We start from the raw sequence: 27165 nt of genomic DNA on the forward strand, positions 1-27165 counted from the left end.
CGCGCATGCGGGGTGGGGCGACCCGGAAGTGAGAGGACGAGCGCGGGCTGCGGGCTGAGGTGAGGGGCGGTGGCGAGCGGGGTATGAGGTACAGGGGTTCTGGGCGTCGGGGTCCCGGTACCGGTGCCTCCCTGAAGGCGGCAGGGCCGGGGAAGAGGCTGGGGTAATGGGCTTTCGTTGCCACCCGCTATGGGGGGGCCGCACTCCTTCCTGCCTTCCCCGGCGGCGGCGCCGGGAGCTTTTCCTCTCACCTGTTTGTAGGAAGCGGGTTTGTCCTTTCTTCATTTGTTAGGTTATCGTCTGGGGCTGCAGATAGAAACAGGGAGGAGATAAGCAAAAGGAGGGTGCGGTGCAGTGCTGAGACGGAGCAGGACTCGATGCTCCCCGCACCTTGATCGTGCAGGGATCCATCAGCGTGTCCTTATCAAGGAGCTGCTAAGAGCTCCTTAGTCAGCTAATGTATTAAAGGAGCTTGTGAAGTAGCTTATGTTAAGTTGCGCCATCTTCGGAGGCCGCAGGCAGACTCGGGAGGTGTGCCTGTGCTGCTCTGCAGAAAGGGCTGCTCCATATGTGCTGCGGGCTTGAAGGAGCCTGGGGGACGTGGCTGTGCTCCTCGCTGGGTGGCTATTGGTCTGCCAGGGACCCGGTGTTTGTTTAATGGCAGGCCGGGGGCTGTAATCCAGCACTGCATCTCAGATCTCAGCTCCACCTGTGTTACTCCTGTGTGCTCGCTCTTCCACCTGCTCAGAATCTCTGAAAGCTTTGTAATTACAATATTCTTCCCTGAAGCTGGGAAATGGGGTTTCAGCACTCCCAGACAGGGAGTCCATGTCCTGCTTCTTGATGCTGTCTGGCCAAATGTTATGTGAAGCAATTGAAGTAGTTGGGTGGACACAGGAAAATTGCTTTGGGAATACTCTCAGGACTCCCTGTAACTCTGTTCTGAGGCAGTAAATGTAACATGCTGCTTGCTTTAATTTTCAGGAACATGTTAAGTAGTAATGGCTGCTCTTAGAAGTGTTACAGTCAGCAGTCCTTAAGAATTGGGGTTGTTTGGTTTGTTGGTTTTATTTTTAATGGGAGCATAATCCTTGGAGCAGGGATTGCATTGGATGCACTTTGTAGAGCACTTTGATTGTAGTTACAAATAAAACTAATTTCATGCTTTTAAGTGGGAATATAAATTTTAAATTTTGTCTTGTCTCTAAATACATGCTTCTGTGCATTAGAAACTGACATGTGCCAAGGAGCAGCAATTTTTGATGGATAAGGACAGGGATGTTTTAGCAGAGAGCTGGAGGGACTTTCACAGTCACACATGAAGAGCAGCAGAGGAACATTCCTACTTCCATCTTCAGAGTTCTTTACAAGTTTCCAGTTTCTGTCCACTGTGGACACAGTCACTCTGGTGTTTGCCAGGAACTCTTTCCCTTGATGCTCTGACAGCTTTAGTTTTTATTTTTCCTTTGTAGAAGATCTTCCTTGATCCAATTATGAAAAAATGTTCAGAAAAGGAAAAAAACGGCACAGCAGCAGCAGCTCCCAGAGCAGTGAGATCAGCACTAAGAGCAAGGTAAGCAGAATGTGGTATATACTCTGCTACAGAAGCACTTCTGCTGACAGTTCAGTGCTTTGCTGTTCCGAACAGGGAGAACTCGCTACTTCCACTACTTCTCAGATTGTGTTATGAGAGTTAAAACCTCCTATCCATTATAAAGCCCTTGTATTCCAAGATGAATGCTGCAAGGCCCACAGACACAAGAGTTTCTAGCAGCACATAGTAAGGTTTGGAGGAAAAAGTAGTACATTTGTTCTCTAGTGATAAATATTGTCTTTAAGAAGGTGCCTGATGCTAGGTACCAAGAATGAGTTTGTTCTACAGTACTAGTTGGTTACTCGGTATCTCTGAAAAGTATTCTTCTTTTTGAATAATGTGTCCATTTTGTCTGATAGGTTTTGGAATGATCAGTTGAATATTCTGGATTTTCCAAGGTGCCGTTTCACTTCCCTTGCACTGCTATGTTATTTCAAGCATTGGTGACAAGCATGTAGTTGTTCAAGTTAAGATGCAGTACCAGAAAAGTCTGGACATAACCTGAAGGTTCATTTTCTCTTTTTCTTTTATTTCCTTCTCTTTTCAAAATACATGTGGATTTCTGAAGGGTTCCTGCTGAATTTGTATCAGTCTTGATTTATGTTAAGGCAGAAGGATAAGTGCAGGAAAGAAATAGGTGTTGTTTTTTTCTCCCCATTTTGCAGTGCTACTTAAGTAACTAGACCATGAATCCTAGCTTATTTAAAAGAAAGAGTTGAGGCAGGTATTTAACGCCAAATGTTAATATGCTCTTAGTAACTTCCTGATGATATTAATGTTTTTTCTTAGTCTGTAGATTCCAGTCTTGGGGGACTTTCCAGGTCTAGTACTGTGGCTAGTCTAGATACAGACTCCACAAAAAGTTCAGGTATGTAATCCGAGTTTGAGCAGATATGTATGGAGCAGGATTAATTTTATGTGTGTTTGTATAAAAAAGCAGAGAAAAAGGAAAAGGTTAAAATATGCATTTTTACTAATTGTGAGTGAATCTGTTTGCCTGTTGACTAATGTGTGCATAGCTCTAAAATATTAAAGTATTAATGATTCATCTAGGATTAAGTCACTTTTTCAGGTAGTGCCTGACTAAGAGCAACTTAGTTGCGTTACTAGCCTGTTACACAGGATAAATCTGGTATAAGTTTTTGGAAGCTGTGTTTCCTGCTTTTAAAAAGTTTACATTTGGACTAAAATAATGGAAATAAGATTTGATTTTACTGGCTGTTGCTCACCAAGTGTCCTGGTTTCTTCCTAGTAGCTGGTACCACATCAGATCACAGTGCATCACTGTTGAATGGTGCAGTTTATTTAAAACAAATGATAGTGAACATTAGAACCAGCTTCTATGTTTTCTGATTCAAGGTTATTAACTCTAATTTGAATGAGTGTAAACAGTGCTGTATCATGGATCCATATAAAACTATTGATTTTACCATGGGCCAGGACAGTTCATTAGGAGAGTTAACATACTGTGGGGTGGTTAAGTGTTTGATGAAAGTCTGCAAAAATTATGGAATTTGCTAAGTCAGCCCTGTTAACGCTCATTAGAGTAGCATTGCTGTTCTGTAATTCTTCAGAATTGCTTTGCTTTATTTTGTTACAGGACAAAGCAATAGTAATTCTGATACGTGTGCAGAATTCAGAGTTAAATATGTTGGTGCCATTGAAAAGCTGAAACATAATGAGAGCAAAAGTCTCGAGGGGCCACTGGACTTGATAAATTACATAGATGTTGCACAGGTAAGTGGGTTACAAAAGACAATACCAATAGTGTCAGAACATCCTACGCTCAGGTGTATTTCTTTCATATTATCATGTGATGTGACATCTTTCTTTGTAACTTTTAGACTTACTACAGTAAAAGAGCTTGCTTTAGAAAACATTAAGCTGTCAGTCTCAAAAGCTGCCCCACTCAGTTCCATCATAGTGATTAACTGGAGAAATTGCACCCAGAGAGCTGTTCTGAAGAAGCAGGCTCAGAGCAAAGGCCCTTCCTTCCATGAGTCATTACTGAACAAGTATCCCAATTGGAAGCTGCTGTACTATCTTCAGCACCATTAGGAAAGAATCACAGCACCATCCAGGAAAGAATTATCTCCTCCAGATGTCCTCAGTACTGTAGAAATTTTCCTGTAGAGGAAAATGTCATTTTTGCTTACAGCCACTTACAAACCTGTGACCAAAGAATCTGAATAGTATTTAGGTCATCCTGCCCAGGATGGTTGCTTGTATTTATTTTTGTACTCAAAGCCATAACTGGTTGTTCTCACTAAATAGCTGATCATTTGTATCTTTAAAATCACAGAATATCCGTCTGTCTTGCAGCAACTTGACATTTCAAGTATCTGAATATATGCTAGAACTATTTTTACAGCCAAATAACAATACTGCTGCAAGTGTGGAACATAGATCACCCAGCACAGCATGATAGAGCATGCCTTATTTTTCACCCCATCAGATTTGACCACAGGGCCAAACTTCCCCGAGATTATAAATTCCTTTCCAGAATCACAGACTATTTAGAACAGAATAGAGTAGTTTCAGTTGGAAGGGACTCACAATGATCAGCTGCCTGACCACTTCAGGGCTGACTAGAAGTTAAAGCATGTTGATAAGGGCATTGTCCAAATGCCTTTTAAACACTGAACAGTTTGGGGCCTTGACTGCCTTTCTAGGAAGCCTGTCCCAGTGCTTGAGCACCTTCTCAGTAAAGAGATGCTTCCTCATGCCAAGTCTAAACCCCTCCCGAATATATTTCACATAAGGTTAAGAGATTGACAAGTGAAGAGTGGCAGGCTGGCTCCACACAGGAAGATAGGATCAGGGCTAGTGATGATGTTTTGACTGAAGGACACATAAACACATTTTCTGTTACGTATCTTCATTGTTCATGTTCTTCTGTCTGCACTAAAAGCTTTTGTTTGTTTCCCTCCAAAGCAAGATGGAAAGTTACCTTTTGTTCCAGGTGAAGAGGAGTTTATTATGGGAGTTTCCAAATATGGCATTAAAGTTTCAACATCTGATCAATATGTAAGTGATTCACAACAAACGTGTCTTTTTTTGATGAGAGTTAGGAAGTGCATTGATCTATTTATGTGATAGGTGCTCTATTTAAGCAAACAAACAAGCCCTCACAGCAGCACTACATCATCTCAGTTCTCCTCAGAATTCTCTGTATTTTCCTGGTTGGATTTATGACAAAAATCCATTCCTTTTGAGATAGAACACCAAACATAAGGCAAGCAAGGCTTTATGCTCTTTGGGCACATCTTCCTTTCTCTGTGACTGTCCTGCCATTCTCTCACATGGAAGGTAGCACAGCTGTGGTGTCCCAGACCATGGGTTCCTCAGCCTGTTGGGAATGCAACTCCTGTTGTTAGTGTGGAGTGGAAAAAAGAAAGGTTTGTTGTTTTTTTTCTGTTTGTTTGTTTTGGGGGTTTTCTTCCCCAAAATACCAGAGTTATTTTCCTCTTCAAAGTTTCAGCCTTGCACTGCTACTCCAAGAGTCAGAGTTCACTCTAGCATTAAAGCCTCATGATTCCACTTTATTGATCAAGCCTATGTTTTGTTTGCATCATTTCCTACATGTAGTTTATTTTCCTTCAGCACACTTCAGGAAGCCTTTTGGCTAAAAATAAAAATCCGGTCTCTTCCCCAGGGCTCTCCAGTTGCCTCTGTGTAGCTTTGTATTGCAGCCATGTGGTTTCCTTCTGGTTGTCCTCAAGAGCCCTAGATACCACAAGTACTTGGCCTTATGAAGTCATGACCCATCAACAAGCCAGCAATGCCTGTTCATAAAGGCCTTGCATATGAGGAAGGTGAATAGCATTGCTCAACAGCTGAATACTCTGAAGCAAAATGTTTCTATTTGTCCCTTAAAAAATAGAACACTTGTTTCTAATGCTTGGTAGGAAAAGTAGTAATTGTTATTCAAACTTGGAATTCTTTTGGGTTCTGTTTTTCCTGTCCTCCCAAATTCTTTATTCTTGTCAAGAACACAGGTTATGCTATTATTTAAATTCCTTTTTACTCTGATAAAGATCAAACAGGTAATTTTAAAACTTATCCATCATTATTCCACCTTCAAGCTGCAGGCATGCCCTAGCTGATAAAGTCATCTGTGACTAAGCTAGCTTGCACTGGCATTTTATTGCATTGCATACTGTTTCCCAAATTCTGGCTTTTTGCATCTGTGTCATTGTTGACATTTGATTTGTTCTTTAGTGTGTTAGTCCACTTGAGTTCTAAGGTGGAAAGGTTTCTTCTGCCTTTATACAAAGAGTTCAGTCTTTTATGATTTCAGGGGAAGGTGGGGGTTCTCTGATGCATAGATGTCTTTGCAGGTAAATAGGCAGCTATTAATTTCAGATGCCAAAGAGAATTAACTGCAGGATACAACTTTTTTCTTCATGGATTTCAGCTGTTTGAGAAATTATTTCATTAGTGACTGAAATATGTAGAGATACATAATTCACTGATTTGTATTGTTTAGGGATGCAACCATTAGAAACCAAAGGCAAAGCATTTATAGAAGTCACACTGAGGCTTTGGCCTTCTTCTCATTTTGTTTGTGTATATTTGTATATTATATGTATGTATGCACGTATCAGGCAGTTTGTCTGTCTACCATCTCAGCTGCAGATCCCCTCAGCCAAATAGTGGAAGGAGAGGAGAAAATGGATTTACAGGGGAATTGTGTTTAAAGAATTCTTTCTCTTTTGGTGATAATCCACACACACATTAACACCGTTAGTAAGTTCCAAGCAAGTAACTAAAACGTTACACCTAATTTGGAGGGAAAACTTGGCATCTTTAACAGGGAGACTGGAGGGCTGTTCCAGTAAGTTGGAACTTACTGGCTTCAGCTGTCCTCAGCATGACGTGATGGAACATCAGGAATGGAGATGTTTTTCAGCAAGGTGATCTTAGAAGCACTGATAGAGGGTTCTTCTCAAGGGTTTCATAGCAGGTGTCAAGCTCACTGTCCATTTTTATAGCATCTGTATCAAGAGTGGATGTTTCTTTAGACCCTTCAGCTAGTGATAGGGACAAGGTGTTTCATGCCATCAACATAGAAAAAGGGCTGTCTTGAAGTTGTAAGGCCCTGGAGGTGGTATGACTGGAATAAACCAAATGAGTATTACCAGTTGGGTAGATGGCTTGAGAAGAAAGGCTTTGTGTGTTAGGTCTGCAGAGACCTTGCACATAAACTCATCCTTTCTTGGAATGATCAAGATTAGAACTGTTGGGACTGGAGTGAAACCCTGCAGCTGTATCAGAGAGGTCTCCTAGACGAGATCTCTACAAGAGCCAGGGCTCATGCTGTGGCTCAGGCCACACCACCCTCCCAGAGCACCTAACCTTGTCTCCAGTACCCTTGCCAGAGCTGGGAACAGGGGCTTGTCCGGAAAAGTACTGGAAAAGTAAAAAGTTGTTTTATGTTACATCTGTGCCAGAGGTACAGAGCATCCCACTTGTCCTGCTCACACAGGATGAGTGAGGATAGGTGGGAAATGAATGTGTCCACATACGCATGCAATTCTAAAACAGAAGCAAAAATTAAAGCTAAAATTGCATTAAATCCCCATTCTTTTATATCTCAACTAAACTCTTTAATTAAAAAGATGTAAGCTTACCAAGGAATGTTTTTCTCCTGTGAGTAAATCCAAAGTATTCTGTTGTGAGAGTATCAAAAACAGCTGGAAAACTCAAATAGCAGTTGCACTCTTCCAGAGTAACTTTTATTTGCCACGTGGTTTCAGGATGTGTTACATAGGCATGCTCTCTATTTAATTGTACGGATGGTCTGCTACGATGATGGTCTGGGAGCAGGAAAAAGTTTACTGGCTTTGAAGACAACAGATGCAGCCTCTGAAGAATGCAGCCTCTGGGTATATCAGTGCAATAGTTTGGTAAGACTTTATGTTTACAGTATTTAATTTAGGTATCAGTATTCTGACTGAAAAGGGAGAGTCTAAAACCCAAGGCCCTTGGTAAAGGCTTTTTGGCAGAAGTGGGATTGCTCAATTGGAAAAAAAAAAGTTCTTAGTATGCCCTGGCTGAGTTGGGGAGAATTTGCTGACTGCATTTGATCAGCTTAGAGGGAAAATACCTACAGTCCCTAAAATTCCCAGTGAATGTACATGCCTGAGAAAGCTCTCTGCAAACTGAAGAGTGCTACTGTAGCTGCTAAGGACAATTCTCCATTTGTATTTTCAAAAACAAAAACCTCTTAAGATGGGACTGAGCAGGGAGCCATCGAGTAACAAGTCTGGAAATGGAGCATGCATTCCTATTTACAAGCAAGGGAAGTGATCCCTTCTTAAAGAGTAGAAGAATGCCTTGTCAAGATGCTATGCTATGACCCATACCCCCCCCCCCCCCCAGCACTGGGGGAACACACAGACTGACTTTCTGAATGCTAGCATCATGCTGTGATGAAAGCTCACTACTCTGACTTATTTCAAAAGAGCTCATTTAAAACAGCTTCCCACATGTCACTGCAGACCACAGAAATCAAATTAAATCTCACTTGTGCTACTCCATTTTGCATGTCTGCCAAAAGAATGATAAAGGCCCCATTCTGCTGTAAATGAGTTGTGAGACGTTCAGATGTTCTTCAGAAAGTTAATGGGTGTGTTTGGGTGGGGTCTTTTGGTTTTTTTTCAGGAACAAGCCCAAGCTATTTGCAAAGTGTTATCTACAGCCTTTGATTCAGTTTTAATGTCAGAGAAGTCCTGATGTTCTTCAGCAGCACTTGATGGTGCAGCACAAGAGGCCTTTGTGTGGGGAGGAAATGGGGCTCCTTCGTGACACCACGGACTGGCTGCAGCTACACGCAGTCCCAGAAAAAGCTCCCTGTGCAAACGAGAGCCATGCACACTTGCACACGGTACTCTGTCATTCCCCAAACATAACTTGAAGAAATCATTCCATCTTCAGCTGCCACGACAAGACAAGATTTTGTATTTAACATGGTATTTTTTCCCCCAATAATGTTTTGTATATTAATGTCAATATTGTAGAAATGTAAAATAAAACTGACACTTCTATCTCTGTCTGAAAATTGTTTTGTTAATGTAGACTTCAGTTCTGCTTAACCCAGATACTAGAACAAAACAAGAGCAAAGTCATTTGGTACTTCAGACCTCTGATTTCACCTTAGGTCCTACATTCAACTAAAATCTATAAGATATAATTTTGCTGCTCAAGTGCTGTTTCTATTTTCCATTTGATGCCTTGAGAAAAACTATTTCCTAAGCAAAGCAGAGTAACAGAAGGAAAGTAGACAAAGTGATTTTAAAAGTAGTTTTATTTTTCCAGACATTTGACTGGTTAACAAGAGTAAAATTTATTAATCATGCTCTAATTATAAATCACTGCATCCAGGACGTTGAAAATAAGAGTTGATTTTAGGTTATACAATATATACAGTTGCTCTGCAACTAAACAAAATAAAAACAACTGAATTGAATATTATACATCTCATAGCACTCTAAGCTGCATTTTAAGTGTCGCTTGCTCCTTTTTAAACAGTTAACACAGCAACCTAATAGTCTGTCTATTAACAGATTTTTTCAATCATTTTAATCAGATTTGAAAAGTTGTATGAAATATGCCAAAATCTCGGACTTAGAATTCTTAATTTTATATTATAAATAGATATCTACAGGCTCTAAAATTTCTTTTTCCTCTGCCAGAGGAGCAAACTTTGAGAAACATGGAAAATCTAGGGATAAATTTTGCTTAGCTGCTCTTTATTGGTCCGCCAGGTTTTATCTGTCTGCACTATTAGTGCTATTAAGTTGTAGTCTAGAAGTTTCCTAGTTTCTAAGTGACCAGTGAAAAAGGTGGTGATGTTTTGAAGTGTATTCCTCTTCTAGGAATATTCCTTTCTCTAGGAACTCCAGGAAAATTTGCATCGTTGTTTAACTTGACGTGTTGTTACATACACTATAAGATTCTGTGTTAAAAATACTGTACATTAGGAGAACTGTGCAAAATAATATGCCCATTTACTCTCTAGACTCTATCAGGGATAGAAACATACAAAATAGTGTTGCAAACTGAACGTAGCAGGAAGTGGGTAAAACTGTAGTGCTAAACTATTCCTCTATCATTTTACTGGGAACTTCGAAAATACAGACTAATTTGCTTCAACTTGCAACAAAAATATCCTGAAACATTCCAGTTTGTTCCCCATTTACACTGCAGCAACAGCTCTTGGAAGTTATGCATATATGTGGCTGTACCCACACACGTGAGAGGCTCTTGCCCAACTGTACCCTTCAGGAAAGGCGATACACGGTAAGATCAGTGTTGCTCTTCCAGCATGAGCGCAATGGGACTGTTCCCCAAACAAGCATGGATGGTGGTGGCCTATTTTCCACTGTTGGGAATGCAATGGCCAAGTTCAATACCATCTGCCAGAAATTCAAATTTCTCTTGATCAATCTACAGATAAAATATTCACAGAACAGGATGGACCCAGAGGCTGACTTCTTGTCCTATGCCACCAGCTGTCTCCTGTAGTATAAACAAAACCCAGCACAATTTCCAAGATGGAAACATGAAAATGACATCAGATGTGTGCTGGTGTTTTGTATTCCATCAGCTGACTGGGAACTCTCCATGGCCTAGCCTTGGTTTACAAATTAGTAAAAAAAAAAATTAACAACAGTGTAGCTACCATATAGGTGGGTATATTATATAAATACAGAGTGAGTTTGCAAACCAGCACTGTTTGCAAGGTAGTGGCACACAAACTGTATAAACCCGAAGATAATGTAGTGTACTTGTGAGGTGTCCGATACCTTCTTGACCAAGGGTAAGTGTTCCACCAAATATGTTCCCTTTGTGAACATATTGCTGGATGAGTTAAGAAAACTCAAGAATTTAAAAACAAAGTCCCAACACTATAATGAGACGAGTGTAAGAAAAGCTCTGCAATCCATCATCAAGGTAAAGTACATTTCAGGAAGTGCAGTTTTCCTATCTGTGAGTTAATGTAGTAACTCGCTAATATTGCCATAGTTCAGTTAACCAGCAGTAGTCACACTAAATGACCAAAATGGATGTAACGTACATAAAGAGCATTCAGAAAACAGGTTCTACTCACGTGCAGCATAGTAAAGTGAAACAGTCTCAAGCTCACAAAATTAGAACTAGGAAGTTGAGCGACTAACACAGAGTTCAGATAACTTGAAGCAACTATCTACATCCATTCTGAAAGAAAGAGGCTTTTCCTGTGGTAAACTGAAATAGTTTTTTACTTTTACCTGGCCAAAGACACCTGACTGAAATAGTTTCTTCAGTAACTGTTGATATCCTGGATGACAGCCAGTATGGCAAGATGCTGAGTGAGTCCCATTTAGAATTACACAGCAGCTTGCATGTTTTGGTTCCAACACTTCAAATGGTATTAAGAATTTGATAAATTCACTGCCCTATTAGATGCACCATTTCTTCGACTGGGGAAGCAACACTGAACCGTGGTATTGTCATGTTAGAAAACAGAATAAAATTACAGTGAATTGATTGAAGAGAACATTCATTATGTTGTGATGCTCACACACTTATATGGATATTGATTGTTAAAGCTTTTCAGTTCACCTTGAAAAATACAGGAAGAGTTGTTTTTCTTAAAGTGTAAACTGCTCATGAGAGGATTTCACATAGAAAAAAGTTCTAAAAGTCCCAAAACCAGACTGATGGCAATACAAAAAGTAAGCTACAGTACCTAGGACTTGGGCAGTGCTCTGGCAAGGTGTCTGCAGATAGGTAGATGAAATGGAATAGAGCAAAACTTGTTCCTGTGACTGCTGGAAATGAGAAATGTCTCCACTTATCAGTAGCAATTTAATCAACAATAAAGTGCACAAATGATACAGGGAAAGCTCCTTTCCGGCTGGGATCTCCATCAATATGACCAATCTGAAAGAGTCCAGATATTTTTCAAGTTAGTCTCAAAATGGCATTTCAGTGGCCATTCACACACCAGGGTGAATTCCAGGGACCTTCCTGCCTGTAGCACGACAACCCTCTCCCTGCATTACTTCTGCTGTAGTGGTGTGTTTCTTTTGCAAACAGGAAAATTCAGTCCTACAGGGTGCATTTGTTTCTCAGCTACAGACATTTCCCTTCCCCAGATTCAAATCTTTTATCCAGTTCTTTGAAAGTAACACCTCTTAATGCAGTACCACTGCCGCATCGCTTCAGCACATTCTGTAATGCCTCACAACCCACAGACTGACTGTTAAGTTGCTTCTGCTTCCCCCTCTTAGCAATCACTGAAAGGTAAAAGAATGGATCAAGCTTCAACAGTTTTGTATTTTACATTAGTCTATTTGTGTTTACACAGCACTACTGTCAATTTAGATGCAATCTGAAGATCTCTTCTTCACTAGCTATCAGAGTAAGGCAAGTGTTTTCATGCATAACAATTTCCCAAGACATTGCTTTAGCTGATGAGACTCCAGAATGTAAATACTTGAGATAGTTTTCCAGCTCAAACCAACCATTTCTCAGTCTCACTCAGCTGAAGAATTGGAACAGCATAAAGCTGTCTTCTAAGGCCCACTATACAACATCTGTAGGAGCATCAGATTCTTAAATTGCTGACAACCCCCAAAAATTCCCTGAATCCCCTGTGTATTGTGAACCCTACTAATACTGATCAGATTTTCTTTTTCTGAATGAGAAAAGCTAAAAAAAAAAAAAAACCTGTCTGAAGTTTGATTTGATCTTTTTTTTAACAGAGGAAATTTGTGAGATTACGTTTCCATGGGATGCAACTTTTCTTGTTAACTTGGAAACCCAGTGGGGAATCCTCTGAAGTCAGTGTCAAACTCTAGGTTTCATTTATTTCTTTCAAAGTATGTTATAGAATATAAAGAATACTCACCCACCACTCCTGGTCTTCTTCACCATCAACCACAATAATATCTCCCTCTGAAAAAGTTAGCTCATCTGGGTTATCTGCTACACAGTTGTAAATTGCTTTTACTCTTTTGGGTTTAGTTTTTGACTGAAATATAAAAATAAGCAAGTGTAAATAATACAGCAAAGAAGATACAGAATAGATTTGGAGTTGATCTAAAGAGAGCCTCAGAACTGCTTCCAACCATTATTTTTGATAGGTTAGAGTTCAGCTACATGTTTTATGCTGGGTGCTCATGTTTCAGGCTGAATTTGGCAGCATCCAAAGCCTTTTGGAACCACTGCACCACCATCGTGGTCCAGGTTTCCCTCAGCAACCTTCCATTTTTGCTCATCCAGACCTGTCTTCAGAGCTCTGTATCACTGCAGTGAGTACGATTTTATTCAGAAGATGGGGTGATCAAGTGCTACACAGCAAGTGTAACAGCAGCTGCATTATCAGAAAGAAGCCTAAGTCATCTGCTGATATGCTCCTTCTTAATTTGCTAATCCCATTTCAGCAGTGTATAAACCCTCTGACACATTCTCTGTCTCTGTGATGCTTTGCTTTGAGGACTGCAAGCCACAGGAGTGGTTCGGCAGCTCTTCCAACAGGAAAGTTTAGTAAGGAGCTGCAGTATTCCAGTACTGCAGTAACACTCCAATCCTAGTTGTATTCTGTTTGAAATGGTCTATGATGAAATTGTTTTGCTCTGGTATCACAGCATCCACCATCCTAATCTCATACCTCTCCCAGTGTAACCCAGCCTGCTGCTGCATTTGTTTTCAGCCTTCTCATTCTCTGTTTCAGACCAACAATAAAGTACCCACACAGTGTTTCCATACGAGGAGCAAAGAGACACAGGACCTGGAGGCAAAGAATTAGCTTTCTACCACAAGTCTACCCTTTTCCCTATTTGCCCAGACATAGCCAGCAACAATCTCTCCTTTCTACCCTAAGATGCCAGAGCAGAGCTTTAAGTGCTATTAGGTCCAGAGCCATCTGTTAATACAGTGCGTGTTTGGGATAGAGGCTCCAGATGGGATAAGGAAATGAAGGCAATGAAAGCCTCATCACCATCCTGGAGTCCCCCAGAGACTGGTTGGAGCTTCTAGTTAGGTCAGCCATGGAACAGGACACTTGTAAAGAAAGGGAAAAGAAACTCCACTAAAGTCTACTTCTTTCCCACCAGCAAAATACTCTGCTGTGGACAGTACTGCCCAACAGACTTAATGTCCCATTTTGCTAGAGCTGAGCATCATGCAGACACACAGGTGCAAGAGAAGATGGGGAAGGAGAGAGGTAACACGGTTGTTACACTCTTCTGTAAGCATCCGTTTGCATTTAAGTATGAAACACCTGACCTGCCCAGACCAGGCATATCCTTTGCCTTTGTCTGTGGGCACACCCCTGTGAGCTGGCAGCTTGCACTGCATCACAGCAGTTTTGCCAGATGCCCCATCTCAGTCAAGTTTACAGTTTGAAACACCACCTTTTAGGTTAAGAGGGAGAAGCTTCACATCAGTACAACAGTGATAAATTGACTAACTTCAAAGCGCAGTAATTACAGGTATTTCTTGTTCCTCAGAAGGCAAGGAAATTAAAATAGATCTCATTCCCAGAAGACTAAAATCTTCCAGGAAAATTTCCCATGTATCTTCAATGTGGTTTTAAAAATCTAAAATACACTTTGGGGAAAAAGAAATTAAAAAAAGAAGGTATTTCAATCTGAAAAATAGGCTATTAGGCAAAGGCACCGTATAGGAGATAAGCCACTGAGTACATGTGCATGCATCACTAGAGTTGTCTTTTTCTTTACTCAAAGAGCACTTCTGCACTCATTTCCCAAATCTGGGCTGGCCTCTGGATTCCCTGACAGGGTAAAGACTTAACAAAAAAGGCTGGAGTATAAGGCTTAAATGGAACGATTTAGCTGAAGTACTTAGCTAGACTGATCTGGCTAAAGCTCTTTAGCTGAGGGGCCCTTGACTAAACCTCAGCTAAGATGCTTCCACTAGATTGATTTATCTAAAGCACCTTAACTAGCACACACACTGTGAGTCAGGTTTCTCTTCTCTCTCCTATGACAGAAGAGAATCATCCAACTGATTTTCTCAGTCTCATATAATTCACACTACTGAAGCCCTAGAGATATCTGGAGGGTCAGATTTGTTCTTCCTATGATGTGCAATTAATATTAAACAGTGGAGACACTGACGGTTCCTAGAAACTAGCCAGCATTGTCCATACACTTATAAATAAAACAATTTATCCTATAAAACAAACAAACAAAAGAAGATAAATAAGCTACATGTTTCATTTATACAGAAAGCCAGGTAATGAGCTGTTTCAGAACCAACAGAGATAGGTTGAAAGAACAGTCAGTGCTCATACCTGAATCCCAAAACACACAAAAGAAATTGTGATCAGGGTCCAACAGCTTCACAAAGCATGGCAATTCCCTCAGTGCATGTAAGCAAAAGGGACACATACTCAAAATTTACACTACCTAGACCACTTAATTTTATTGTCACCTAAACCGTGAAAGTTATTTAAGATGCAAGACAAGACAGTGACCTGGTTGAACAAGACTGGGGGAGACAAAAAATCAGATTTCATACTCCCAACTAATGCAAGATGAATTCCAGATGTCTTTGTGGCTTTTCAGTACTATCAGATGAGAAACATGTAATAGGAGTTCTTAGAGCTCAAGACAAACACTCGAGGCTACACACACAAACAATGAAGTCCCACCTGGAGAGTTACTATTTCAGCAGGCATGGCTGAGGAAAAGATGGCTGAAGGGAGAGACAGAGGACTGAAGAGGGCAGATCTTTTCATTACAGCCCATTAGTGAGACAATGGCAGAGCCAGGAACAGCACAGTCTCCTACCTCTCCGTTTGTTATTTACCTGCAGAACCATGCTCCTAGATGGAATGTAAAACATGAAACAGCCCAGACTGAGTCACATACAGCATCTTGAAAAGTATGGACTCTATACTGTGATTTGCTTACTGCAGAGAAATACTGTCATGATCAAGAACATGAATGTTTTATGTCTATCACACAAGAAAGCAACATAAAATTGGAAAAGAGATGAAAGACTTAAATGATAAAAAGATAAAATGATAAAAAAGACACATGCAGCTCAACTGACATCCAGGAATACATACCTTTAACTACACCAGTATAAAAATATAGGTATTGATACTAATATATGTGTTACCATTCATGGTCCTAGTCTACAAATAGTAAGAGTACAAAAAGGCCACACAATCAGATCAAGTGTCCATCTGAATACATCTTCTTTTAACAGTCAAGAGGGGAGGTTGACTGGAGAGAAGAAGAATATACAGTACTTCCAGCCTTCCTCTTCACCCTTCAACCACCTTCTGGTTGGGGGTGTCCCCAGTCAGATGGGGTTTCTGTGTACATACCAAGACATTTCTCTCCTATCACCCAGTGAATGTATCACAAAGAGATGCAAAGAGAACCAACTGCGCAAAGAACCAATTTCTTTTAGTTTGAGCTTGACCCCTAGTCTTGTCTGAAGCCATTTGATCTACCTATGCAAACAACTATATCTACTTCCAGTATAAAAGCACAAAAGCTCCTTATTACTTACCTCACTGAAGTTTAAGAATGAAGTTACATATGATCTACAAATGACTCACTTACCAAGCTCATCTACAAGAGACTTAAGCAGCTAAACTACCTTGAATAAGTCAAATCATATGTTCTGTGAATTGTGCTGGTCACATTTGGACATAACCAAAGAATCCTTATTTCTTTTCTTTGGTTTCTCTTTTTGTTGGTGTTCTTTTTTAAAGTTATTCTTTATTTAAGATCAAATACAGGAAAAGTAAGAAAAGCAAGGATACCACAAATATTTAGTATAAGTCACCCACACATTTAACACAGGATACAGGCTTCGTATTTTTCATGATTCTCACACTTTTTCTATAACAGGATACACTCTTATGTCTACAGTGTGTTTGACAGAATGCAGAAGATGTAATAAAATCAAAACCCAGATTTTGCCTACTTACTATTTGTGATTTCCTTGGCATTGGTGCTGGTGGCTGAATCTGTGCCAAAGTATTTGATGCAGAACTGGTTTGTGTTACTGGAATTTCACATACAGAAGATGAGTCTCCTGCTGCTAAGGTAAGTAAAACAAGTAAATTTTTTGCATGCTTTTAAAAAAACAAGTTAAGAGTGATGATACAAACTGAAACCAAATCTATGGCACTACAGGTCTTTATAAGATACAAATAATTTTATATCCCAACAGTATTTAATTTTTGATGTCTTTTTCTAAAGAACTGAAGAACTTTTCTATCCTTTTTCTTATCGAAAAAGGTCTCTCTTCCCAAAGACAATTAGCTAAGACTTTCCATACTGCACATATGCTAAAAGACAAAAAAAGCCTAAAAAACAGACAAGAGCAGAACCAAATATCCCATTTCCCCACTTGCTCACTACAGACTGTGTGCTTTTAGAAGTCTTCCTTCCTAGTAAAGACTACCATTATCAAGATGCTGTACCCTTCACAGTAGATTCCTGACACAGATGGCAGATAGTGATTAGCAAATTCCCCTTGGGTATGTGTCAAAGGGAAGAAAAAAAGAATCAAAGTAAGAACCAATGAACAAAATATGTACTGTGGAAGGGGAAACTGGGTAGGAGAAGCTCCACTACACCCACCACAGAATCCATACCAACTTTACTTTGCACATTTTTGAAATTACATTATTGTCACAGTCTCCCTCCTCGGAGATACGCAAAAGCCATCTGGACATGGTCCTGGGTAATCAGCTCTGGGTGGCCCTGCTTTGAGCAGATGAACTGGGACAGAGGATATCTGAAAGTCTCTGTCAACCTCAACCATTCTGTGGTTCTGCTTCTTTTTATGTGGCCCCATTATTTACATTAACTGGCCCATAGCTCTGTTTATGCAGAAGAGCCTGAGGCATCAGGGCCTGCACAAGCAAGAGGAGAAACAAGAACGCTGGTACTGACTGCATTTAAACATGTAAGGTAAATAAAAAATCCCCACAGTCCATTAGACTGTTATAATAATATCTTAATTACAATATAATAACATGGAACTGTTAGAACAAGTCCAGAGGAGGCCACAAGGATGATCAGGGGACTGGAGCACCTCCCATATGAAGACAGGCTGAGAAAGTTGGGGCTGTTCAGCCTGGAGAAGAGAAGGCTGCGTTGAGACCTCATAGCAGCCTTCCAGTATCTGAAAGGGGCTTACAGGGATGCTGGGGAGGGACTCTTCATTAGGGACTTTAGTGATAGAACAAGGGGTAACAGGTTAAACAGGGGAAGTTTAGACTGGATATAAGGAGGAAGTTCTTTACTATAACGATGATGAGGCACTGGAATGGGTTGCCCAGGGAAGTTGTGAATGCTCCATCCCTGGCAGTGTTCAAGTCCAGGTTGGACAGAGCCTTGGGTGATATGGTTTAGTGTGAGGTGTCCCTGCCCATGACAGCGGGGGTGGAACTAGATGATCTTAAGGTCCTTTCCAACCCTAACTATTCTATGACTCTACAAAACAAAACTGTAAACCATTATTACCAGTTTGTTGTAGTGATCCAAGTCCTCTGGACTGCCCTTTGTTAGTTAAGCCAGATGACTTCTCAGTCCTGTGCAGAAAGTTAGAAATTCATTCATTTAAGAAACAATCAAGAACTTGAAACACAACAATAAAGAATATTCTTCAAATTATACATCTGCAGTATATTCTGGTGACAGCTACTTTGCTTCATATTTTTGATTATGCCAATTGTAAGTTTCAGTTAATTTAGAAACATAAGGCAGAATAATAATATAGATTCAAGTACTGCAATTTGTGTAGAGCAGGTTTTATTTTCCTTAAGTTATGAAGTTCTTTTCGTTCCCATTTCAAAATTCTTTCTTAAAATTATGTATCCACATTAATCTGCACATTACAGCAAGCTTCAGCAAGTTACTTCTCCCTTTTATTTAAGTGTGGTATATGAAATCAAAGGACAAGAAGGATCAACCACATATATTATTTATCTCACATAATACACATACATGTCCCTGTATCTTATAACTATCTAAGTTTATACAGGCTGTACTCTGCCAGATTTTCAGTGTCAGAGAATTCAAACATTCCCAGACAGATTACTATGACATTTCCCCTTGCTTACTTCTGGAAAACTTTCCCTAGTGTCTTATAGCAAAAATATATTATTCTTGCTACAACTTCAGCAAAAGTCTGCTTTTTGTACATATCTGAAGGCATGTATTGTTTTTTAAAAATACAAGAGAATCTTATTTCTTCCAAACTTTTCTCACAGGTCACATTTTCCACACTTCTCATTATCTTACTTATACCCCCTGGTTTCTGCCTATTTTGTATCTTCACTGTAGCACCCAAAACTGAACATAGCAGTCCAGTTGAGTCAACCGGAAGGATTAATTCACGGAGTTTGCAGGCTATAGTCAAACAATACTATTCCTCTTTGACTCTTCCAGAAGAGCATGAGTGTCTGACTTACTTTTTATGATTCACTATGTCCTTGCAGATCCTGCTCTTAAGGACTTCTGCTTAACCATACTCTGCTGTTATTCATGCTTCATTTCTGTAGCTGATAGATCTTAAAGTACTAAGTATTGCTTACTGAATGACACCCCTCTTCTCCCTTGACTACTACTACAGTTTCTCAAGGCTGCTTTGGATATAATCGTGTTTTCCAGTACACTTGTCTCTCCTAACTTTGTTTCCTGCAAATTTAAAAATTATATTTTCTGTTCCAGATCTCCCTACTCCTGCCATGAATGAAAATATCGAATGGAACTGAACCTATGCAAACATGCGAACAGTAAATGGCACAATCAGACATAAGATCCTATTATTTCTTCTTTGTTATTAGATAAGAATTAACAATGGATTATTCTTTGTGGCTTCTTATTTCCATCACAGCTAAGCATTCTGTAGATATTCTGCATGTCATACAATCTTAAATCGACAGGCTGTCTTGTTTTTAGTGTGGGAATCCTTGTAATCTTCTCTATTAGTATCTGCCTTCTGTTCACTACCATACGCTAGAACACATAATTGGCAACAATATGCATGCTTTACAGATGACTTGCATGTTATATACTATAAACTTTAGAAGTTACTATTAATTATGAAGTATATTAAATACCAAAATGATATCAGTTACCCAGGAATAGGCTTTCTTTGAGAGATTCTACTAGGAGGCTGTGGGGGCAGTGGTGGTGGGATTGGCTTAGTTTGTGGAGGAGGTGGTTGCTGTTTAGATTGCTGGTTCAAAGCTTCTATAATGCTGGCTGTCTTTGCCACTGGAGGTGGTGGTGCTGGAGAAAGCACATCTATAGAAGGAAGTTAAAAAGTGAAATGGAATTAAAGTTCTATTTATCATTTTGCTTCTTGGGTTCTCTTCACAGTTTTCCTTGTTACAGGATTTATCCCCATTCAAGAAAAATTCTTCACTACATGTAATCAATCCCTTAAACAGAAAACCTTAAACAAAAGTCCTTGTAAAGAAGATAAATTTTGTTCTACCCAGTCACGGACAGAGAGCTCACAAGTACTTCAATTCATTAAAGCATTAAGGTACAAACAAAGGAATTGCTCACTGAAGTCAGTTATATTATTGAAAATAGTAGACCAGAATGTATTTAATAAAGTGCTAATATTGTTTGCTCAATCAAAGCTTACAGTTTATTTTATGGGAAAGTAACTGAGTGAATAATATCCAAGAAATTTTACTTAGAGGAATGTCTTAAAATCCTGTTATGATTAAAATCTAACTTCACATTAGGTTTAGCAGTTAATTAAAATTTCTATCGAATTCTTGAAACCACAGCAATAGCATTAAAACATCTTTTCGCATTCCTATGGTCTGCAAGAATCAAGCACAACATGGAGACATAGGCCCAGGCTTAAACTCATCTTCACAACTAGTAAGAACTACAGCACTGAAACTACATATATCAAGTGTAAACCTCATTAGCTCTAGTCACAGATAGCATTTCCTGTTGATCCTGCACTACACTATACAGTCCTCACCAGACCATCGGAGAAGACAGTTCATACAAAGTTACTGCATGGGAACGATAGGCCAAAGCTACAGTCACCAAAAGAGGAAGTATGAGTTGTGGAAATGGAAAAATAAGCCAACTATGATTAGATACAGCAGAAGGGAAAACAGGGAAAGTGGAAACATACTTGTAGATGTTACACGCAATGGCGGCACAGGGGGATGAATAGCTGGTGGATCTGATGAAGACCTCTGCCTGCTTATACTTTCCACTCCTAAAGAATTTGTCTTCCACATTGCATTAGATGAAGAAATTGTCTGAATACCACTGCCAAGAACTGAAGGCTGAACTAAAAAGAGAGGAAAATACTGTATTATTATCATTGCTTACCCTAACCACAAAGTGTTCATTTCACACCTGTGCTTTTGGAAATGGTGTAACTTGACCACCATATTCAGCAGCAGAAACCACTGCCATTCTGCTGGAGTGCCAGAGCGAGCAGAAATCAGAGGCTGGTGTAAAAAATCACATGGAAGTTTCTGGGAGAAGCCTTACTAACACCTTACCTAAGTAAAATTTGTTTCCAGTCATTACTTTAAAATATGTCAACACTTGAAAAAGCAGAAATTTCTCAAGAAGACAACAGATGGCCAAATCTTGCTACTTTCTTTAATCTCTGATAGCTATAATCATCTTTAATCCCTGACTGATACCTGTAATCTTCTCAGTTACTGCAAGAAAAGGATCTCACTCTCATCATTAGCAGATATTGCTGACTCAAAATGAAGCATCAGTTTTGACTTGGAATTGACAAAAAACTGTAATTCTGAATTTCACCCAAACAAGAAGCTGTAATAACTAGTCATGAATCAGTTACAAGGTGCAACTTCTTTGGGGTCTTCTAAATGACTCCATTCTTAGGCTGAAGAGCTGCCTTCTCATTCTGTAACAACTACACGATTTCTTCATAAAGTCAGTATTTTGCACATATCATGCCATTTTCCCCTACTCAGCACAGAGCATCATATTAAGAAAAGATGAAAAGGAATAAGGTATGAATATTAGGTTGCAGGGAAAAGCATAAAAGGTTCAGAAAACTTGGAGAACAGCCTAAAGCTAAGAAGATACAGGAATAATAATACACCATGAGTAATAATACATCATAAGCACAACAACAACATCCAACAACATCAGCAATCAACAAGAAGCTAAGATTGATGATACTCTTACAGCTTTTAACGAAGAATATAAAACAGCAGGCTAATACATTGCTAGAATAAAGAATATGAGCCAATAATCTAAACCAGGCAGCATGCTTTCTTGGCGTGAGTTGCACTATAACGGTGCCAAGAAGTCTGGGGCTGGGAATGAAATTAAAATGACACTCTTTCAAAAGTGTCATTTAATCATGGGCAAACAGTAGGTAAAATATTTAAAATATTTTAAATAAATAAAATAAAATATGGTTGTCCATGATTAAAATAATATTAAAGGGTAAACCAGTCTTTTTAACTATCCAATTGTGTTACTAATTTAGAGATAGAAATCTAACAGTTAAACAGACTATGAAAATTCCTTGGGTGAATCTTCCTGTTTGGTGGGGAAAACATTCCATCAAGCAAATAGTGTCTAAATACTAATCTTAGACTTCATACAAAAATATTAGATGAAAGGAATCCCACCTTGGTTAAGTTTTATATGCTGCTAAACTTCCTCCAGTCCCATATGCTATCCTTTTGAAGTAACCCAATAGCATGCTGTTCTTCGCTCAAGGTAGAGCAAAGATAACCTAGATAACTAGATAACCTCCAGTTACACAGCAGATAACCTGCTTCAACCATTCTGTGATATTTTAAACCAATTTTTATGCTGCAGCCAGTCCTGTGAGGTTTTTCATATTACATAGATGTTCAATTTGTGTTCAATCTCAGAAACAGCCACTGGTGCATGAAGTCTTCCATTGACCTCTGCACAGTGCTCCCAAAGGCAGAAGCCACTCACTTATGCCTGGAACGTTCCCCTGCTCATATTTCCTCTTACAGAGTCTGAATTACAGCATCATAGAAAATTACATGTTTACACAGTCTTTTTTCTTGAACTTTACAGAAATTTAGCATCCATGAAGTTACTGCATTAATAACGATATTGAAACAACAAAAGACACTGCACATCTACTGTACAGAAAAGACCTATACAGACTTCTCTATGCTTTAATAAGTTCCAAACACATTATATACAAAGATTAAAATGAAGTTCACACCATCAGCTTTAATGGTAGATTTTGCAAGCACACAACCCTTCTAAATGATGATGAGACGTGTACATTTTACACTGTTTTCTGATCAGTGTATAACTAGTAATTGGCAGTTACATTTTCAGTCAGCTAGCAGTTCACTAAAATTAACCAGCCCACCACATCATAACACTTTTACTTCAATGACCTTGAAGCACATATTTATTAAAAGACAACTTCAGAAGGTTAAAATCTCTCATGGTCTGCATACGCTCTCCGTTCTCCCAGGTCTGAAATGATTCTTCACAGCACCCAAATGATATTGAAACTGTATGTTTAAATTGAACTCTGACAATGACATCTTCAAAAAAGAAGTATGAAAAGATTAAAACCAAACAAAGCTGCTGGACTAAATCGCCTGCAACCCTCCTTTCAATAAATTGCTTAACTCTATTGAGATTATCTGGGCTTTGTTTTCCCCAACCATGATTGTGTATGTTCTTGCAGGTATACTGAAAATCAAACTCAGAATAGGTTGTGCAGATCCACAAGCACACAACAAATGAAGTCATCAATAAAAAGTTCAAATACTTACCTGTGCAAAAATAACTGTAAAAGAAAACCTAAAAATGTAATAATAATGTAAAAAGTCATGACCCCATTCTTCTAACATACAGTGATACTCTGATGCTAGTACCTTTGCCGATATTCCTTGGAGGTAGAGGAGGTGCACTACTTGTAACAGGTACTGCAGGCTGAATGGGAGGTGGACTGCCACTGAGTATTGCTCCATATGTTTCATTCTGTAATATATTTGGCATAAATCCTCTTTGCTTATCCTTAGCAATGTTTGCTGCATCTCTTGCTAAGGATGCTACATTAGGCTGAAGTTGGTTTGATCCAAGCTGATAGAAGCTGACAGGTCTGTCCTCTCTCCGGTTGGGACTGGGTTGCTTAAACACAGTAACAAAAGTATTTACTGATACCACATCAGTTATACTATTTTTCTTCATTAGTTGATAAATATTTATTACTTACAGAAACTTATTAGCTTCTAGAAAGAAAAAAATGGCTTCTAAATTCTTTTCTGTTGCTTTTAATACATAATCTAAAAAACTACATTCCACCCCCTTCAAGACAAAGTAATGGTGCACATTAACAAAAAGAATGATTAAATGTGAATTACATTTCAAAACAATTATGATTTTCTAATTTTCTCTGTAGTGTGCTCCTACAAGATATGCTGCATCCTTATATACACAGGGCTAGACTCCTAGCGATAGTCAACACAGACATTCAGACTGGATCATGTGGTTTCCCTGCATCAAAATACCAGAAGGTATTTTCAGAAGTAGACAAACAGCTAACAATCCAAAGCCTCATCTGAAGTTCAGCAGCATTAGATTCCAAATAGAAAATCATGATCTCAAAACACAGGCACAGCTGTTTCAAAGTATTCTACCTATAGTTCAGCCCACCAAGAATTAGGAGCCAAAACTCATGAACTCCTTTCAGCTCACTAGTATCACTGGACAAGTTCAGAAGATTACTTCAACTGCAGGCTGGGGTCGAACATTGCTCAACCCATGCACATTATCAAATTACATCTAATTAGTTATCTTTGAGATTTACAGCAAGTCATCTGCTTGCTATGCATGCTTAGCATTATTCTCCCTGTTTCAATAGCAAGCGTAGTAATTACTGTTGTCGATTTTATAATATATAAATTCATGTGGCTAGTACAGGAATGGGCTGTAACAACTCACAGCTCAGAGAGCATAAATATTCCTTTAGATAAACACATTACTGATTATGAAATTAAAATAACAATATATAATAATAGCATTTAGGCAAAGATTTACACCAACAGTATCATAAATAAGCAATTGATTTTCCTCTGAATATATTCAATCCCTACTCTGGATTGATCATGTAGGACCTTTAGACATATTATAGCACAGCATTATAGTTCAAAGACTTACCAGAATGATGTATGTGACAGCCAGGCACATTAATCCCTACCTTTACTTTGGCTTAGCAGCCTCACTCCTGACTGGCTGACACTCTCCATTCCCTGACCTCCCCACTGTCCTGATTCTGATAATTGTTTCAGTCGCTTCTGCTTTCTAAAGCAGCAGAAAATTCTTTTTTTTTGTTTTGTTTTGTTGACTTAGCTTTTCACTGGTTCACCAAACCGAAACAGCTCCATATAGCGACAAATGTGGGCCAGAGCAAAGGCAAAAGTAGGATCACATAGCTGCAGTGTGGAACAGCAGCAGAAACCAGACACATTGTCTCAGCCTTCTGCTAGGTTAGTACCTCTTTTATGTGAGAAACTCTAGACTAAAAGAACTTTAATTTCAGACATGATGAAGATTATAAAATCTACTCAATTCCTTTAGCAGAGACAATAGCTAGACATTTATAAACAGAACTCTGATGTGATCCTAAGCAACAGCAGTATTCACCAATGCATTCAATGCAGTCACAGACACTAGTCTGTGATTAATAGTCCTTAATCTCCTTTCAGAAATCCCTGTAGTGTAAGCCTATTAATAGCAGGCAGTGCAGTAGCAGTTTCATTACTTTAGCCTCATTGCTGCATAAGAGATAACTTCCTATATATGAGACGGAGCTCAGGAACTAGCCAAGAAGAGAATGCTCAAGTGCAGAAAGCAACTAGAGAAGTGAAGGAAAGCAAACAGATTAAAAAATGTGAATTTAGAGTGTCCCAGAAAGGGATTTACTAAACATTTACTTGTAAATAGCCCAGAAGGTTTTACAGCTGGAAAAAATTAAACTTCCAAATTATAACAGTTTAAAGCTGATTTATCAAAAAGGTCATAATTGCTATTATTATCTGAATGGTGGTACAATACATAGGAATACATAAATATTAGGATATACTATGGAAGCTCACCTAGAAGAACTGGACTTTGCAGCTCGCAGATTCCAGATTCTTGCACAGATACCAAAATTCTCAAGAAAAATCTTAAGTCTCAGAAGGTAGCAATTATGCTTTGAAAAGGATGGCTTGTGAAAATGTTTTTTTGCTCTTTGTTGCTACCCAGTTCCAGTCAAGCACCAGAAGGAATAGCTATCTTGGACTAAAGAGACAGGACATGGGGAGAAGAATCCTAAGTAGACAGGATCTTGCAAAAATTGTATTTTACAACAGAGGAAACTTATTGACGTCAAAATTAAGTCTCCAAACCATTAAGCCAGTTCAATGGTTTGATGATCAAGTATTTTTAAAGACATTCTGTGAAGGCAAAGAAAATGAACCTATGACTGACAGTCTTTAATATTTCTGAAAACAGAAAAACTCAACACACAAGATTTGATTTTACTCTGTTAGCAATTCATGCCCTAGCTCAGACAGGAAACTTGGCAAGAGAAGTATTAAAATGCTAAAAATTCTATTAAGAAAAAAGAAATTTCACTATCCAGAGGAGAAAGGGTTTTTTTGTTAGCTACTTTCAAGAGGGGGAAAAAAAGGTTGTGCTAACATCTGAAGATTAATATAAAGCCTATAGTGTATTCCTTGCACTTTACAAAGGAAGCAGAAAGGGCATACAATACTGCACAAAATACTGCACAAAATGAACAAACCCATCTATTCAATACTTATATGGAATACTTGAAATTATAAAGGTTTCTGAATGTTATTAGTATTTAGAAACCTATACATCATTTCAAATTAACTGGTCCCCAAATAAGCAAACCATTTTAAAATCTTATTCAGGTACCAAAAAACAGTCATTTGTTCTCTGCCTGTATGTTTAGATGTTAAATACTTTCTCAAGTTGGCCACTAAATTGAGAAATTAAATGTTGAAAATGCAATGATGTTCCTATGCTGCTGGAACACTTTAATATGATCATCCTTGGAGATACTGAACAACCATCTGGACATGGTCCTGGGCAACTGGCTCTAGGTGACAATGCTTTAGCAGGGACGTTGGGCCAGATGACCTCCAGAAGTCCCTTGCAACCCCAACCATTCTGTGATTCTGGATTCAACAGCACCACAAAACCACCGGTATTTCAGGTATGAAAAGAGAAAAAAACCCTTTTTTTTCCCTTGAATTAAGACCCTACACTGATGTTAATGGATGTAGCTGATTTAATGAACAAGTTTAGTCACCCTGAAGACAAGCCAATGCATAAATTGTTCCAAAATTAAAGCCATCAACTGGAAGTATTTCAGAAACATAAGGAGATATTACAAGGTGCTGTTTCCTTTGTAAAGGCAATTTTCCCAGCTCATGTTACTTCTGCTTCACCACCAGCAGATCTAAATATTCCTGATGTACTGAAACGAACTATTGGCTCCATTAAAAAGAAGATACTGCATCTGGCTAATCG

General features: G+C 39.0%; 2 protein-coding genes across 7 annotated transcripts in view; one reads left to right on the top strand and one right to left on the bottom strand.

Moving 5' to 3' along the window:
- The first annotated feature begins 8 nt into the window (after positions 1-8).
- On the top strand, positions 9-8649 carry ITGB1BP1 (integrin subunit beta 1 binding protein 1). 3 transcript variants are annotated; one of them, XM_005153239.3, is made up of 7 exons: positions 9-59; positions 1473-1573; positions 2384-2462; positions 3195-3331; positions 4529-4621; positions 7354-7503; positions 8261-8649. In XM_005153239.3, exons 2-7 carry the CDS (start codon positions 1502-1504, stop codon positions 8330-8332), a joined length of 603 nt encoding a protein of 200 aa, XP_005153296.1. In that variant the 5' UTR covers positions 9-59; positions 1473-1501; the 3' UTR covers positions 8333-8649. The 3 variants fall into 3 exon arrangements, with proteins under 3 accessions (XP_005153296.1, XP_030908642.1, XP_030908643.1); XM_031052782.2 differs by lacking the exon at positions 9-59 and having other exon boundaries at positions 1478-1573; positions 4557-4621; XM_031052783.1 differs by lacking the exons at positions 9-59; positions 1473-1573; positions 2384-2462 and having other exon boundaries at positions 3200-3331; positions 4533-4621.
- Positions 8650-8885: 236 nt separating this feature from the next.
- Positions 8886-27165, bottom strand: part of ASAP2 (ArfGAP with SH3 domain, ankyrin repeat and PH domain 2) — a 94716-nt gene continuing 76436 nt past the window's right edge. The window contains exons 22-28 of one of the 4 annotated variants that reach the window (XM_034060402.1): positions 23496-23751; positions 20753-20914; positions 19725-19893; positions 18106-18173; positions 16560-16672; positions 12495-12617; positions 8886-11524 (exon numbers count right to left, since the gene is read on the bottom strand). In XM_034060402.1, coding sequence (XP_033916293.1) covers positions 11450-11524; positions 12495-12617; positions 16560-16672; positions 18106-18173; positions 19725-19893; positions 20753-20914; positions 23496-23751 — 966 coding nt within the window. In that variant the 3' untranslated portion in view covers positions 8886-11449. The remainder of the gene's footprint in view (positions 11525-12494; positions 12618-16559; positions 16673-18105; positions 18174-19724; positions 19894-20752; positions 20915-23495; positions 23752-27165) is intronic. The other 3 variants (XM_034060399.1, XM_034060401.1, XM_034060400.1) reach the window with 3 other exon arrangements.

This window comes from Melopsittacus undulatus, chromosome 3, assembly GCF_012275295.1.
Source record: "Melopsittacus undulatus isolate bMelUnd1 chromosome 3, bMelUnd1.mat.Z, whole genome shotgun sequence".
In the NCBI taxonomy this organism is placed as follows: domain Eukaryota; kingdom Metazoa; phylum Chordata; class Aves; order Psittaciformes; family Psittaculidae; genus Melopsittacus; species Melopsittacus undulatus.